Here is an 18,528-nt window from a genome sequence, read left to right on the forward strand (position 1 = left end):
CCTAATGTAAACCACATCTCTTTGCGGACATGTATAATACTATGCATTAAGGGAAGAGTCACTACCCAGACTGGTTTTGACCTTTATTGAATGTTCAAGTACAGGTCAAACTCCAAAAACTCAGTGTTGTTCCCCTCAGTAACAGGCTCACCTGCCACTAAGAAGAACTCTCAGAACTGGTTGGTTCTACACCGTGGCAGGCTCATATCTCATCTGAGATATGAGCAAATAAAAGGTGAAGGAAAATGCTATATTTGGTTGGTATATTTCAATTACTCAAAGTTGTAAACCTAGTTTAACTATAGCTTCCTTACCTGACTTGTCATAGTTATTTGCATTATAGCAGCAATTTTCTAGATAACTTCACAATTTTTGCAATGCATCCTGTGAACTACAGTTCACTATCCACAAAGCCCCTCAGATCCCTCATCTCCTCCACCTGCTGGAACAAAGTTCCTCCAATATGATAAATCTCATTTCATCTTCTCTGGCTAGAGTGCATGACTTTACACTTAGGGACATTGAAGTGACACCTCTTCTTCAGTCCAAAGCACTAACCTATTCAAATTACAATAATATTACATCAAAACTCTTGACAGTACTCTTCTTAATTTAATGTCAACAGCAAACAGTTGAATATTACTCGTATTTCTCAAATCTCGAACTTCATCACTGATATATGGTCTAGTCGATGATTCGACCGGAATATCTGGACACTCCTTGTATGTGAGTTATGTACACATATCCATCACCCCAACTGTATTCCCTTGCTCTTTATGTTTCCTGAATCAACAACTCTCATATGAAAGACAATCACGCAAATATAACATTTTAACTGCGGATATAAAAAAATCTTCCAAAATATTTTTTTTTAATCTAAAAATATTAAAAACAGAACAAAAAACTAAGTCATTGTGGGCTGGTTACTGCACAATATAAAGCCTCTCCCAGCCAAGTCATTCCTACCTTCCTATGGTATGGCCTATTTCCACAAATAGGGCTCTAGAGGGATAAGTATTGCTGCTTTAAATACATATCTTTCCCATGACGAAATGGTGACTAGACATCTAGTGGTCAATATCTTTCAATGCCTGGTGAAACACCACCCTGATTTCTGGAGGTGTAAAGCGGCTACTGCCAGTGGTGAGATATGGAAATTTTAACAAAGGGCTCGCATCATCGAGCAAAAAAAAAGCCATATTTCACACAAAAACTTTTATTAATACAGCTTGTGTACAAATGCCAATCAAAAAGTATGAGGGGACAATGAACCTGTAAAGGCTATCATTTTTAAACAAATATTTCATGATCTAAATGAAATATTTGCACATAATCATCTGTGTTAATTTATCTTACATAAGAAAAACATTTTTTTAACTATCAAAATATAATAAGAATAAAATCTTTTATAATCGCACATATGCAATAGTCTGCATTTTTTATAAACAACATAATTTTGTTTTGTTTGCGATAGAAGTTTTTATGACAAACAATCTATAAATAATAAATAAATATTATCTAAATACAATAATATTGAAGTACGCTATATTTCTCTTTTGTTTTTATACTTCAAGTGATAATCAACGGTACCAATCAAGGGGCATTATTTTATAGGCATATTGATTTATATGTGATCACCAAAAGTGAATTCTTATTTGTAAAATGGTAGTAACAGAACTATAATATTTTATTTAATAAAATCACTTTGTTAGGTTATTGTATGAGTTTGTTGCTTAATATATTTCAAAAATTTTTTTTTTTTGTTTTAAAAAAATAAAAAAGTAAACAAGAACAAGGGGGTTTACAAATTTCAGAAAAATTTAACAAAGGGCTCGCACGAGCTCCCGCGAGCCCCTTATAGCTCACCACTGGCTACTCCCATGTTTCATCTCAAGAGTGGGAACCCCCAGCTTTGGTTCCCCTCTTTCTTTTCATATACAGCGCAGGTAATGCTGGGCATGCTCACCACAGTTATTATCCAACTGGGCAGTCAGTTTTTGTGCCATTTGAGGGTACAGCAATAAAACAACTTTCTGCAGGTTGGCTGCCAAATAGTGCAGGGTACTGAACCTGATGGTTACATATCTGTCAGGCTTCCCAGTCAGCTGGCAAAGAATCCTGCTGCAGTTTACTCTGGTAGGCCATGCCTGGAGGGAGATCAAGTTAGTAAAATGTACAGGGCACTGTCCAAGGCCACACTTGGAGTGGAGTCTGGACTCTCCCTGTGTATGAGTTATGCACACAATTCCCTCATCATCTGCATAACCCTGCTCTTTATGTTTCTGTAATCAACAACACTAACATGAAAAGCAATCATACAAATACTAGCATTTTTACAATGGATATAAAAAAATCTATAAAAATAACAAAACAAAATAAAAAAATATGAAAAATACAAGAAAAAAAATGGGAAAAATAATAAAAATATGCCAACCCCCTCAAAAAAAAAAAAAAAATCCTTCCAATAAAAAATTTCAATTTTACAATCATTTTCCCACAATTCAAGGCATCAATGATATATGCCACCACTTATAGACATCAAAACCTGATCTACTTTTCAACAGAACCACAACTGGCATCCCCCATGATCACAGCCTACCTCAATTGTCCCAACTGTGTCTTTCATGATGCATTCTGCACAAAGGACAGAACAAGTGCTTTTGTAAAATTTGATATCCCTCACCAAAGGCCATCCAACCTGGAATCCCTGCTTTTCGATTTGCTATGACTCAAGATTTCCTTACTTCACTTTACAACCTTCATTTGATGCTTTTACTGCTCTCTTAACTCTGACCATCATGCTGCCCTTTTAGACTAGTTATCACTAAAAACTGATTTAATACAAACTAATTACCCAAACTGTGAGATTGTCTTCCTAGAGGACTTTAACATCCATAACACAAATTGACTCCCCTACTTCAACTTCATCGATCAAGCTGGTAGGGAAGCTAAATCATTTCATGATCTATCACAAATAGTTAAACTTCCAACACTCGGGACCTTTCTTAACTAACTCTCCCTTCCAAATACACTGTGGATGTCTGCTCTCTCCTTGACAATGCTGACCACAATCTTATTCACGTCTCCTTCTCTACAGCTCATTCTCCTCCCAGCTAATCTTAGTATTATACCCTATGGCAACTACAATTGTGCCAACTGGGAAGACCTATGGAATTTTATGCCTCTTTTCCATGGTCAGATTATTGTTTTCAATCTCCTGATTCAAACATCTGCACTGAACTAATAACTGAAATAATCCTCAATGGAATGAGAACCTTCATTTCCTACTCCACTGCGAACCTATATCCAAGCCCTAGTTCTCAAAAAAATGTGCCTCTGCAGTCTATGATAAAAATGCGGCATATGCTCAATGGTTTTAATTAAAAACTCCAGCTTCTCATTTAGCTTAAACAACAGCCCAATACAAGTATAAAAAAGTTTGGCAGACTTCATAAGTGTGAAGTCTCTCTCCAAAACTTTTTCTCATCCAGGAGGAATTCTCATCCGTCATAACTTATTTAAATGGTTATTTATTTATTTGTATGGTATGAATATCAAAACATGCAGTACAATACACTTTAATAACATATAAAATTAAAAGTCATTTTAAAAACCAATAAAATTAAAAGGTTACATCCATATTGGTCAGATAGTTCATGGCTTCGGGTGTAGCACTTAAAAAGTCCAATTTGTCTCCTGAATATGCTCTGAGATAACACTGAGTCACAATATGGTTCACAGTTTGTCTCTGAGCTCCACAATCACAATGTGGGGATGGTCGTTTACCCCATTTAAAAAGCATGTCAGCACATACACCATGACCAGTTCGTATTCTATTAAGCTGAGTCCAGGATTTTCGTGGGAGGTGTGAGCAAGCATCAAAACTTTCTTGTAATTCATTGAGAGAAAATTGTGTGATGTCATCTGTATGGCTCTCCCACTGTTCTTGCCACTTTTGCTTCAAGTCAAAGTTAGAATGTAGTAGTAGTTGGGCTAATTGTAGTGGTGGATATCTTGATCTCAATCGTCGTACACTTAAGTCTGAGAGATCTAAATGTATTGGTAAGGCTGTATTCTCCAAGATTTTCTTATACTCATGTAAGAGAGCCTTAGTCCTGCGCAGATTCGGTGGAACAATGTTACTAAGAGCTGGAAGCCAGTGTGTGGGCGTTGATTTAATTGTGCTAGAAATCAGTCTCATTGTATTATTTAGTTGGCTATCAACAAGTTTAACATGTGTGCTATTTAGCCCCACTGGTGAGCAATATTCGGCAACAGAGAAAACTAGACCAAGAGCAATAATCTGCAGATTATCGGCTATTGCTCCCCATGTCATGCCTATTAGTTTTTGTATTATGTTGTTACGGGTTCTTAACTTAGCAGAAACGTTTGTTAGGTGTTGCTTGTAAGAGAGCGTGCGGTGCAGGGTAACGCCCAAGTACTTTGGAAACTTATTGTGTCGTAGTAAACATCCTTCAAAGAAGATATGTAAAGTGACATCTGCGATGTGATTATTAAGGTGAAAGCTTGATACTTCTGTTTTGTCTGGATTGAACTGGAGCCTCCATTTTTTATAATATTCACCTATAGTTTTCAGATCTTTTGTAAGTACATCTTCGGCCTGACTCATGTTTTTGTGTCGAATGGCAATTACAGTGTCATCAGCATAACAGAATTTGCGTGAGATGGTAGCAGGCAAGTCATATGTGTATAGGTTATAAAGTAAGGGTGCCAATACTGATCCTTGTGGAAGACCATTATTAAGTTTTCGTTGTCGGGACATTTTATTTCCTAATATAACTTGAAAGAAACGTTCAGTGAGCATGGAGGAAATTAAGTGTGCAGTCCGTTTACATGGGACAATGCTAAGCAATTTGTATATAAGACCTTCACGCCATACTGTATCATAGGCTGCTGTTAGGTCCAAGAAGACAGCTGATGTTTTTTCTTGCTTCTGAAATCCAGCTTCTATGTATGATGTTAAAGTGAGCACTTGATCACAGCAACCATGTTTTTCTCTAAAACCAGCTTGTTCAATCGGGACACGCTGCATAATTGGTGTGGACAATCTGTTGTACAGAAGGCGCTCTAACATTTTATAGGTGCAACTCAATAAAGCAATAGGTCTGTAACTTTTTGCCTGCTGGGGTAGTTTTCCAGGTTTAAGAATAGCAACTATTTTTGACTTCTTAAACTGGCTAGGTAGTCGGCCAGTCAATAATATATCAGAAAAAAATTCACAGAGCCATTTTATAGTATTTGGCCCGCTATTAATCAGAAATTCAGGATGGACACCGTCATTGGGCCTTGCCTGCTTTGATATCTTTTATGACGGCTTTTACTTCATCTATAGTGAAGATTGAGGCATATTGTGAGAAAGCAGGGGCATTTATTTTTAAAGCTCTAAGTTCTTTCTTAACTATCTTGGTATGTTCACGGTCCCTAGGTGCTCTTGACATATTAACGATTTGATTACCTATTTTCTCAGGGGAGATAATTGTGCTTTTTTTTTTTTTAGGTAGATTAGTTGTGGATAGCTGTTAGAGAAGATTCCAAGCTTTTCTACTTGATCGTTTGAAGTCAAGGTTTTCAACCGTATCAATCCATTTTGTTTTTCGAGATGAGTTCAGGCTATGTAGTAATTCATCTGCTATTTCAGGATCTTCACTTTTCAGGAACTCTCTGTAGAGATGTTCACTCTCTTCATTCCATCCAGGGACATAATCTTTTCTGTAACCTCTAGGGATATATTTTTTTGCAGTTGATATGATTGCTCCCAAATCTCTTGTACTCTGCAACTCTAGCAGGTATCCACCAAACACATTTATCCAATTCATTCGCAAAATTTCTCCAATTTGCTTTTTTAAAATTCCAACGCGGTCATGGAAAGGATCTTGCTATAGGTAGTGTCATACCAATTTTCAGTAACACCGGTCGATGTTGACTGTGTGGGAAGTTAGAAAGTACATATTGTTTTGCTGGTAATGTTTGCCCTTCTGTGTTTATTGAAACAAAACATAAGTCTGGATTAGACTCTGTTTGCCATGCTGATGATCTAAAGGTGTTTCTATCTTTGGCATCAAATACAAGGTGTATATTATTTATTTCTGCCCATTGAACGAGGGTAGTTCCGCAGTCGTTGTTATCACGGTACTTCCATTCTTCATGATGGATATTAAAATCACCAATCCATACTGTTGGATGTTGATAAGTAGGTATCACATCTATAGACCATGATGTTAAAGGAGGTTTATAGACATAGACTATTGTTATGTTGTGAATTTTCACACTCACAAGATGGGTATCATTATCACATCTCGTTGTCAGGACAGAAACATTTTCTACATCATCCTTGATATATGTTGCAATGCCATAATTCTGGTGGTATGTAGCACCAATCAGAGTGTAACCAGTTATTTTTCCTCTTCTATTAAGGTCGTCTTCGTTTTCAGCATGTGTTTCTTGAAGAAGCACAACGTCAATGTTATTTTCTTGTAGTATTTTGCAGAGATAGTCACATTTTGCTCTGTTAATTCCCTCGATATTCAGTTGACACATCTTAAGGCTAAATCCCAGTTTTTTGTCAGCATCATCAATAAAATTAGAAAAATCAGTACTGTTTGACTGCATGCCTTAGCCAGGAGAACTAATTGTTAGACTGGCTGCCAAATCGCTCTAGCTCAATTAGCGTTACCCAGGATGCACCACGAGGAGGCGAGCTAGATTACACCCCATTTAAATGGTATTACAACACCAAACAAAAGTAAATTATAAAAGGATGTTTATTAACTGGATTATATTTCACTGGCTAAATCTTAGCTAAGTAATCATGATCTTAACTCTTCATCCTAGAAAAATAATCATAATGATAATTAAATATTGATTCCAGATAAACAACTATAATCAACTTTAGTTAAATATTCACAAATCTTAGATAACTAGTATATTATATATTAATATATATAAATTAAGATTAAATCAAACCTTTAATTTTCTGCTGTTATCCATTTTTTCTCCAAGTTTAGGCAAATATAAATAATGCTGCTGCAAGTTTCTAAATAAAAAAAGGGGGGGGGTTAATTTCATGCATATTTCCTATATTAGCACTAAAACTCAAAATATCATAGTAATAATGATTCATCTAAACAAATATACTGCAGTTTGAATTATTATTTTACTAATATAAGGAAGATTTTTATTTTTCTTATATTCTTATTCTTATATTTTTATTAATAAAAGATATATAAGGAGGCAGTGAGCAGGGGAATGAGAAGGAGGTTTTCTGCATGGAGAGTTGTGAATAATTGGAATGCATTGCCTGAGAGTGTGGTGTCTGCAGAGAATTTGAATGTGTTTAAGACATGGCATGATAAGCTATGTGTATATAACAAAAGGGATTTCCTAGATGAGTCTGTGACTCCATGGGGGTCTTGGGATAATAATAATAATGTGGACTCCTCCTCCAGGGGATACAAGGATACATCAAGGAATGAGACCCCTTATAGGTCACACAATATATAAATTCACCAAAGATGAATACCCTCCAATGTTAATGCATTCTAGACATTCAACCCACACCATGAAAAGAACCTAGACTTTGCATACTTTCTAACCACTCAATTCTCAGTTCAAGGGTTCTCTCTACACCTGCCATGAACTGCAAAATTTCACTTGTATCTATATTGTAAGATTCCCATACCGACTTTTTTTTTATATCATCCCACATGCAAGAGGCATAAAGATTACAGAAAATCAATGCATCAAGAGAAAAGTAATCTGTTGATATCCTTTTGAAGAGCTGGGATAAATGGGATAATAGGTTCAGTGAGTTAGCAATTCAACCATATTACTAATATAAGGAAGATTTTTATTTTTCTTATATTCTTATTCTTATATTTTTATTAATAAATATAAGAAGACATATAAGAAGGCTGTGAGCAGGGGAGCGAGAAGAAGGGTTTACTGCGTGGAGAGTTGCTGCTACTTGTGAAGATAGAAAACGCAAGAAGAAAAGGGGGGGTGCTACTGATGATAACAGGGAAATTATGTCCACATAAGGTAGACATGAAAGAGGGAAATAGTGGCAATGGTTTTGTGGCAGTGTGGTGCGAGATGGAGGTTGATAGGAAGAGATATTTAGTTGGATGTTGCTATAGACCAGGGAATGTGGAGGATGGTGATGAAGAAATGTATAAGCAACTTTGGTTAGTGATTATTATGGGTGATATTAATTATGGTGGTATAGACTGGAATGAAAAGATACCATTTGGGAATAAGGAAAATGAATTTCTCAAGTTCTTGAGAGGACAAGGATACTGCCATCTCAGTTTGTATGTAAAGGAGGGCATATGGGGATCAAAAATTTTAGATCTGATCCTTTCGTCAGAGGATGTAATTGTGAATGGGGTTTTGTACTTCCTGCCAGTTAGTGAGAGTGATCGTATGGGTTATGGCTAGCCACATGAAGACTTCAGTGAGGAAAGGATATATGTCAAAGTAAAAGGCTGGTGATTATGTTAAGCTTAGGAGATAGCTTCGAGCTATAGCATGGAATGAAGAATTGAGCAGTAAGGAAATAAATGCTGCTTGGGAACTGACAAAGAAATACATAACAGTATCAATGTGTAAATGTATTCTGAAGGTCAAAAGGCCGAATAAGGTAGGTGTAAAATGAATGAATGAATGAGGGGATTAAGCATGGAAGAAGAAGAAGAAGGCACTTTGGAGGCAGCAGAAGAATGAATAATAGTAATAATCAGTTGCATTAAGAGTATAAAGAGCAGGCCAGGAGAGTGACCCAGTTGTGCAATACAAACAGAAATTAGCAAATTAGGCCAAAAAAAAACGCGAGTTTTTTCCAATATGTGGTAAGTAGAAGAAAGAATGATTATGGTAAGATACTGTTAATGGATGAAAATGGGAGATTGGTGACTGCTGCAGAGGACAAAGTCGAGGTGTTCAGTGAGCAGTTCATCAGTGTGTTTCATCCTCAGTGTGAAATCGGAAGTTCAAGTTGCTCAGTGTGAAATCAGAAGCTGAAATGAAAGACTTAATAGTGAGTGAGCAAGAGATATATGAGGAGTTAAATAAGCTAGATGTCAGTAAGGCAATAGCACTTGATGACATATCACCACATGTCTTAAGGGAATGTTCCAAGCAGTTAGCATCAGCCTAGGCCTATTTGTTTAACAAGAATCTTGAAACAGCACAAGTCTCAAAGGAGTGGAAGGAAGGCAAAATTGTTCCTCTTCATAAAGGTGGGATAAAGCTATGGCAACAAATTATAGGCTGATCTGAATATCTGGAGTTGTAGTTAAGGTATTGAAAGAGATGTTCGTGAAAGAGATGGATTGATAACAGTGATATTCTTTGTGCTTGTCAGCAGTTTAAACTTGCTTATGTACTATAATAATGTGAGGAATGTATTAGACAAGGGACATGCATATATAATGGTATACTTAGATTTTACAAAGGCTTCTGATATATTTCTACACCACAAGTTGGTCACTAAACTGTTGCAGTTGGGATTGGATGTAGACTGATGAGTTGGATAGGTGAATGGTTATCAGATAGATATCAGAGAGATGTGTATGGGTGGGAAGGGGACACTATCTCGAAAGAGGAAAGTCACTAGTGGTGTGCCGCAGGGATCAGTTTTGGAACAACTGTTATTTAATTTGTATATTAATGATATTGGGATAGGTTTAACTAGTGATATACAACTATTCAGATCCGTGTTTAGGTACTGATAGTAGATGATCTTGAAACTTGAGACGTTTGAACAGCAAAGTTTGTCATATAATCTGAATGAATGAGGAGTGCTGTCATAAGCAAAACTGTGAATAGGGTTTGGGATCAGAGAGAGAGAGAGAGAGAGAGAGAGAGAGAGAGAAAGAAATGCCTATTTATGAGTGTGAAGGAAGAGGATAGATGACAAACAAATAACAAAACCCCAAGGCACCTATATTAACACAAAAATCTGAAAAGAGAACACCCTCCACCACTGCATGCAGTGAGCAATCCTGGTGAAAACTGGCAATCCCATTACAAAGAGTGGAGACCATAATCTTTTTCACTGAGAAGCTTCAATGCCAAACCCTCAATGTCTTGGAAATGTCAAGTGTAACAGCACGAGTTTCTCTAAACCTATCAGTTGGCACACTGTGGATCTTGGCTGGTGAAATCCACAGTGGTGATAACCGACAGTTCTCCAGGTGTTTAAGAAACTGACCGTTGATGACACTTTCCATTACTTTAGATGGCAATGATATGAATGCAGATGACTGATAGTTTAAGGGTGGACACATGTTTTTTTGGAAATGGCTTTATATGGGGTTGTTTCCATGTAGTGGGGTGGATGTCAGCTGAGTATAATATAATGTACAAATGATAAAGGATAGGTGTTGGTTCAAGAGCACAATTGGTGGGATACCATTAGAACCAGAAACTCTTTTGGTATCCACATTGTTCACAATTCCTCTGATGACTCTGCCAGAGGACCACAAGAGGCATGCAATGCAATGCAATATTCCAGGAGGTGATTTACCTTTCTATTCAGGAGTGGGATGAAAAGAATAATGCAGGAGATCAGCTTTATCTTTAGGTGATGTTGAAATACTGCCATCTGGGTGATAGAGGGGTGGGATAATAGATGGACAGAAACTATAGCTACTCAGCTTTTGCAAGGAATCAGAAGTAACAAATGCCACTAGCACAGGCAGCAAGTTTTTTACCTTCAGCCCTTTAAGTCAGACTTAGTGCTATTAATAATTGTTCTGCAAGCATTGAAGGCTTCAGCTGTAAGTTGTAAATGAAGTGAAGTTAGGTTTATTATTATTATTATTATTATTGGACTGCCCTGGCACAACTCTTAGAAAACCATCTTGCATATTAGGTAGGAATTTCAGATTAGGGTGTGAAGACTCTCATTCCAATGCAGATAATTTCTGTCATGTGATCACAAGTATCAGAATATAAAGAAATGAAGCGGTAGTGTGACCACAGAAAGGAAGAGTTACAGTCTCAAAGACAGTGTCAAAGGATATGAAGTTGTGAACAGCTGAAGGGAGGACATTCAACTAGAGATGAACTTGTATAAGATTATATCTGAACTCAAGAGGAGAGGTCACCTCAACACTGGAAGGAGAAATGGTAAAGAAAAGATTCAGTGCTGGGTGAGTGGAAAGGATAGTTAGATATTCTGGTTACTACATGAACAATTTGCTTTAAATCAATGCTTATAGGAAACAGTTCAGTATCTCCATCAGCTTTTTCAGTGGAAACTGAAAGATTTCAAAAGAGGAGATTGAAAATTAGACATCCTCTGGCAAGGAATATTAGACCTTGTAGAAGGAATCAACAGAGTACAGTTTGGATAGTTGATATGGAATGTAATTATTGTGGGGTTCAATCAAGAACAGAAGATTGTGTTTGGATATCTGCAGGACAGATGAGGTGATATGGCTCACCTCATTTGTGGACAGATTCTGAGGCTATTATTGGATCAAATACTGTATTCTTGTACTGCAAGTCACTTTCTTCACGTGCTCTTTTTTCTTTTTTACATGGCTCCTGCCCAATGACTTTTATTATTATTATTAAGAAAGATCTCCAAAGAGTCAAGAACTCATTGAGGGAGCCACACTATTCTGCACCTACTGTCACATCTGTTTCTTGAATTCATTCATGCTATGTGCACACACAACATCCAATGGCAATCCATTCCAGTAACGAAACACTCTACAAGAGAAAAATCTAGCCTTCAACCCCTTCTTGACAGCATTCATTCTCAACTTCCAAAGATGCCCTTATGTCCCTTCCCTACCTTCATAAAATGAAAAATTCCATCTGCTCAAATTCTGTATAACCTTTTCAGAAGTTTGATCCAATCCCATATTCTCCAATTTATGCAACAGTCTCTCATGCTGTATTCTGTCAAAAGCCTTCGCTGTCAACCTATTTCTGAATGCAAGCTCTAACCAATTTTTTCAAAATCTTCATCAGCACTCCTGAAATACTGATTAGTCGATTGTTGGATACATCGGTCTTTGCACCACTCTTGTGCAATGGAATTATCATACATTCTTTCCATTACTGCGGAATCTTTCCTGTTCTGAGATTCAAATTACATAGCCGTCAAAGGGATAGCCAGTTCAGCTGAACACTCTTTTAGCATTCATGTTGATATCCCATCAGTTCTTATTGCTGAACTGTTATTCAGTTTGTGCAACAACTCTAATACCTACTCTTCATTAAGCTTTTAGCAAAATGGGCACTCATTAGTTGAACAACCTCCTCTGCATCTGTCATCCTCACACCATCTGCATTCAGAACGTTATTCTTTCATATTCATTCTTTCTTTCTTTTGTTTGCAGCATAACGACAAAATTATTTTGGCTTTTTTTTTACTCGCAAAGTCTCTTTTCCTTATGAATCCCTTGCTTAATTAGATTACACATCCATTTCACTCATGCTCTATTAATTCTTTGAAATCTTGAGGCACATTCTGATATCGCATCATTTAAATATTTTTAAAACACTTCCAGTGCACTGTTGATATCCTTTCCATCCAACAGCTGATACCAATGCGTAGAACTCAGCATACTCCTCAGGTGGTCATAATTTCCTGCTTTGTAGTTAAAGCATGTAACCTTTTCTGAATGGAACGTTCATAAACTTAGCCATTTCCTAAGCGAGTACCACATGATCACCATCACCAACCCTATACTATAATCAGATCTTAACATTCTTTGACAATGAGTCTCTTCTGTCACATGCTGCTCAAGGAAGTTGTCCTGCAACAGCTCAGTAAATCATGTTTCATTCTTCTCGTGTGATTTCACAACTACCAAATCAATGTTTGGATAATTAAAGTCTCCCATTATGATTACTCTTTTTGCACTAATCATCTTTATTTGGTGATGAATTTCTTCAGTACTAACAACTGACTCACCAAGTCTGTAACAACACCCCACTATGTATTTGATCTTGTTACACTCAACCTCACACCAGATGGCTTCAGACTCACTGCCACATGAAAAACTTTTACTAGTATTGCAGTCATAGTTCTCAACTCCTTGCAGACACCACACTCTCAGGCAAAGCATGCCAATCATTCACAACTCTGCATGAAAAAACCTGCCTCTCACTCCCCTACTCACACCCTCTTTATACAGTTTCCAGGGATGACCTCTGGTTCTCCCCTGATCTCCCACTATTCTCTGTAGAATTTCTCCACTATTGATCCTATAAAAACCCCTTACCAACTTATAGGTAAGTTGGTAAGGGCTCTTCCTCCTGTCCACCAGACTCTGCAAATTACATCTTCTCAATCTTTCCCCATACTTGACATTCCAGAGGTCAGAAACTACCTTAAGTTGCCTTTGGACCCTTTCCAACATCTCTTCATCCTTTTGAAAACCCGGTTACCAAATCTGGGCACAATAGTCCATGCATGGCCTAATCAAAGCCTTATACAATGGAACAAGAATCTCCCTACTTCTACACGTCAGTGTCCTCCACATCATTCCCAGAAGCCTTTGTGTTGTCTTCACAATTTTGGCGATGTGTCCCCTAAATTTTAGATCCTTATCCACTATCACTCCCAGATCTCTTATTTCCTCTACCTCCAACAATATATTCTCACCAAGCATAAATTCTGCATCCCATCTTTGTTTTCCAAATTTTAAAACCTTACATTTTGCAACATTGAACTCACATCCCCATTTCCGTGCCCAATCACTCAATTTATTCAAGTCTTCTTGTAAGGCCATAACATCTTCACTACTCGTTATGGTTCGTCCCAACTTTGCATCATCTGCAAACAACTGAATATCTCCATCCAAATCTTCCAATATCATTAATATCATGGGTAGAGTAAGGATTCTCCCCCTATTTTATTGATTTTATATCTTTTTTTATTTTTCACATTGTCCAGAAATCCTGCTCTACAGACCAAACAATAGAACTTTTTCAAGCCACCTTAGGCCTCCAATGACAATTTAGAGTTGTTGGAAGTTTTTTCACTTGGTTATACTATAAATTAAAGATACTAAAAAATTATATACTTGGTTTTATCCTTTATTCAAGTTTGTAAGCAAACCAAGTTTGCGGCTGAAGTATTTTCAGGACTGGGGCAACTTGTGGTAAAGGTGGTATGACTTCACATCACTTGCCTTACCTTGATGGACCTGTGATTTCAGTCAGGATTTCTCCATGATTGCAGGTCGTAAAGAGTCCAGCCATTCCTGTCTTGGGCCTTTTTCTCCATTTTCTTCCAATTTTCTTAATCATTGGGTCTTCCCATCTTAAGGCTGGTCTTTCGGGTTTCCTTTTGGTATTAGTTGCCTTAGTATTCCATGATGCAAAGCACATCTCCTTGTGGACATGTATAATGCTATGCATTATGGGAAGAGTCACTACCCAGATTGGTTTCGACCATTATTGAGGTCTCTTCAGTGGGAGCCAGACCCAGAGGTGATACTAAGGTTGACGTAATGCATAAGTCATATTTTCATATACAAGTTGCCAAAAGATGTCACATCTTATTATTAAATTACTCTGGATTAGAGAAAAGTTGTTGGAAGTTTTTCCACTTGATTATACTATAAATTAAAGATACCAAGAAAGGCAGTGGTGTGTTGGGACCGGCTCGCACGTGCTGGTGCGAGCCAGTTGTTAATGTTTTTAAGTCGGGCAAGCTGGTTATTAAAATTCTTTATGAAAGGATAGATGATGAATGGTGGTATACACTTTTTCTTGTAAATATTTTGAAATTGTATAATAAACACTTACATATATTATTATTATTGTTATCAAAAATAAATGCATAAAGGAGAATTCACAAAACACAAACTCAATTTACAAACAGGAATTTGGAAATGATTTTATTTACTAAACAATGTCTGTATTCATTAAAACACAAACACATTATCAAAACTCCCGAACTGTGTATTTCAATAAACAATAATGCCTTATTTTTCGGCGAATTTCCAAGAACTTGAAACATTAAGTTCTTGGAAGTGCAACGATGTTGCACTCGATAAATACAAAAATTCGTCGCGATGACTACAGTCTCTGGTCATTTGATCGACTACGAGTAGTAATATTAGTGTTACATTTTTTTGTTCAGGATTTCATTTGATAATAGGTAAGTTGTAGGTAATATAGGAAAATTTTCTATAATATATGTTTTTATTTTGTTTTTTTTCTTTTTTTTTTAATAATTAAATAATTTTAATCAGGGTTAGAGTTTTGCGGTCGAAAAAGCGGATAGCCGTTAGTTGAAAAAATGAAATAGAACGAAACTTCTTAAACATTAAAAGGACAAAATTTGAAGAAGCAGAAACAAAGACATCTGAAGATACAATAGAACTCTGTGAAGAATCAAATTTTTCATAAAGCAAGCTGGTTGTTAAACATAAACCGAGCGGGTTGTTAAAAATTTACCAACATACCACTGAAGAAAGGTCGAAACAGGTCTGGGTAGTGATCCTTTCCATAATGCATAGCATTATATATGTCTGCAAGGAGATGTGCTTTGCATTATGGGATACTAAGGCAAGTGATGTGAAGTCATACCACCTTTACCACGAGTTGCCCCAGTCCTGAAATACTTCGGACGCAACTTTGTTTGCTTACGCTTGGATTAAACCAAGGACATTTAGAGCAGTTACTCTATAAATTCTCTTTCCTTCTTTTTGCATGCCATCTCCTTTCTCCAATCTATATTCCTATAACTGAAATAATCCATCTGACTATATGGTTCACAGTCTTCTTTCAGATGATCCTGGTCTGCAGTAACACCCAACTGTAGCTATTGTCCTATTAACCTGTCTCACACACCAAACAGACCTGAACTCACTGCCTGTACTACATTATTTATTTTCTCTGATGGCACAGGAGTAGTGCAATCATTAGCAATACTTTATTGGCCATCCTATTCTGTCTGTCCATTATTTTCTATTTCTGTAAGGATACCTCCTCTTAACAAGGTCTCACAAATAACAATAATTTTTGGTCCCTTTGCATTCACCAATGCTAAAAACTCCTTATTCCTGAAGCTTCTGGTGTTAGTGAACATACATGACAATAATCCACCAGACTGATGAGTATTCAAGTATTCTTCAACCAAATTTTCATTTCTGTTAACAATCCAGATTATTTAATTTTTTACCAATTCTTAGTAGTTTTAAATAAGAGGATACTCCTGGAAGTAACATAATGAGAGTATGAGCAAATGAGTGAAGAGCAGATTTTCTTTTTGGGTTGGAGTGTCATGGATGAATGGCCTCACTTCACACTACATAAGTGTGGCGAGTGTGGAAACAGCAAAAAAATTTAAGGCATGGTTTGATGGTAATGCCCTCAAACCATGATAAGTCTTGACTTATGGAGGTGTTTATGCGAAGGCAGACCACTAAGAAACATACACAAATCTAGAATAGCAATCTGCCAGAAAAGATCAGTGATCAAAATATAAATGTATGAAATTATACATATTATTTTCATCATCAGAGACCTCCAGGAATCAAGGCCTCATTGAGGGAGGCCAATAGTGAGCCAAGCGCTGCGGACGCAATTTGAAGAGCTCCTGATTCAGATAAGTTTGACTAGGAATAATTAAGTATATATGCGTAATTGTTTGAGTAAGAGCGGCTGTAAACGTTGTACGCTACCGGTATTATTAGTGTGGGGAATTTTTCTTGCCTAAACTAAATTACGAAATCGTTATTATTAGACCTAGTAACCTGCAGAGAGGAAAAAAAATGGTGGCGGCATTGTCATTTCATGATTTTAATTTAGATTTCAGTCGTTTCGTTAAGTGTGAGGTCTGTTATATGTATTCCTTCGATTACATAAATGATTTGTGGATGTTTAGTGCGGATGAAAGAAGGGTGTGTGCGAAGTGTGACCTGAACGAGGAACTGATGAATGCAAATATGAAATTGATGACAGAAAGTGTTAGTACCGATTGTGTCACGAGTGCATGTTTGAAAGAGAAGGATGGTGAGTAAAGAGAGGCGAAAAATTGTTAAAAAATCAGGAAAAAAGAAAAAGAGCAATTTGAAAACCTAACGGATGTTAACAGGGATGAAAGTGAGGAGGAAAGAAACGAAATTGAGAGAATGAATGAAAGTAGAAATGGCGTGATGCAGAAATCGCAAGTGAAAAAAATCGAAAGAATAAATGATAGCGAAAAAAGAATGAATGATGGCGAAAGTTGGACCGAGAAACAAAGAAAGATGAATGACAGTAAAAGTGAGAAGAATGATAGCGAAAGTTGGATGCATGTTACTCCGAAAGTACGGAAACAAAGAAAGATAAATGAGAGTGAAAGTGAGAAGAATAATAGTGAAAGTTGGATGTATGTTGGACCGAAAGTACGGAAACAAAGAAGGATGAATGAGAGGGAAAGTGAGAAGAGGGGGTCGAGAGTTAGAAAGTTAGAAAGATTTAATGATAGAGAGAATGTGTCGCGAGATTCGGAAGGTGAATTGAATTGGATGAGACAAGAAATGAAATGGATGCGGAATGAAATTAAGAGAATTTCAGGTCAAAACTATTAAAATAAATAATTTTCACTATATTATTTCAGGATATTACAACGTACTAGGATATACATTAGTAGCTTGTACATAAGTTCTTGAAAATGGCAGCGTGACACTGCCGAAATATAGAAATATATTAAAATTTATTTAATGTATATCCTAGTACGTTGTAATTTCCTGAAATAATATAGTGAAAATGCATAACCAACGTATAAGCCTTTCCACGAGAATTAAAATAAATCATGATGGCATGAAAGAGTTAACGAAAGATGAGCAAGTGGTGTTGTATGGCGACTCCATTATTAAAGGTGTGCTAGAGGATAAAATGCACAAGGTATGTTTTCCAGGCGGTAAAATGAGTAGAGTGCTTGAGGCATTGGATATGAGGCGGGAGCGAGCAAAAGAGTTAATTGTATTAATTGGTACAAATGATTTGAGAGAGAACAAAGAGCATGTCAAAATGAATGTCAGGAGACTGCTTGGAAAGATAAAAGAGAATAATGTGACAGGAAGGGTAGTCAGTGTGTTGCCTGGGTATGATTGTGGTGAAATGAGGCTGAGAGCAAGGATTATGAATGATATTCTGGCTGAAATGTGTGAGGAGATGGGAGTACAGTTTGTTAATGTGTGGAATGAGTTTGAGGGACAAAGTGAGCTGTATGGGAGTGATGGACTGCATTTGAGTGGTTATGGTGCGAGTCGCTTGGAGAAACTGCTGCTGGAAGGTAGAGAAGTGAATAGAGAGAGTGAATCAGATCGAGAGGGGAGTGATGTGGAAGAGCAGGAGAGTAAGACAGGAGAGATTGAAGAAGTGGAAATGAATGGGGAAGTGAGTGGTATGAGTATAGAAAATGAGAGAATGGGTGTGCAAGAGGAGCAGGGAGGACAGGGGTACACAGCGTGAGAAAGGTGGATGCTCCAAGAGGAGGTGAGAGCATGTGTAGGCAGGAAAGAAATGGGATGACCAGGGAACAAGAGG

General features: G+C 37.0%; 1 protein-coding gene across 1 annotated transcript in view; it reads right to left on the reverse strand.

Annotated features, from left to right (window-relative positions):
- The window catches only part of LOC150106906 (esterase OVCA2), a 122,943-nt gene that overhangs the window by 94,878 nt on the left and 9,537 nt on the right, over nucleotides 1–18,528 (reverse strand). Inside the window, exon 2 of the mRNA XM_090393368.1 lies at nucleotides 6,985–7,054. Within this exon, the coding sequence (XP_090249494.1) occupies nucleotides 6,985–7,008 (24 nt within the window). The 5' untranslated portion in view covers nucleotides 7,009–7,054. The remainder of the gene's footprint in view (nucleotides 1–6,984; nucleotides 7,055–18,528) is intronic.

Source organism: Typopeltis vanoorti, chromosome 5 (assembly GCF_054136105.1).
Source record: "Typopeltis vanoorti isolate ZY-2024b chromosome 5, IOZ_Tvanoo_1.0, whole genome shotgun sequence".
Classification (NCBI taxonomy): domain Eukaryota; kingdom Metazoa; phylum Arthropoda; class Arachnida; order Uropygi; family Thelyphonidae; genus Typopeltis; species Typopeltis vanoorti.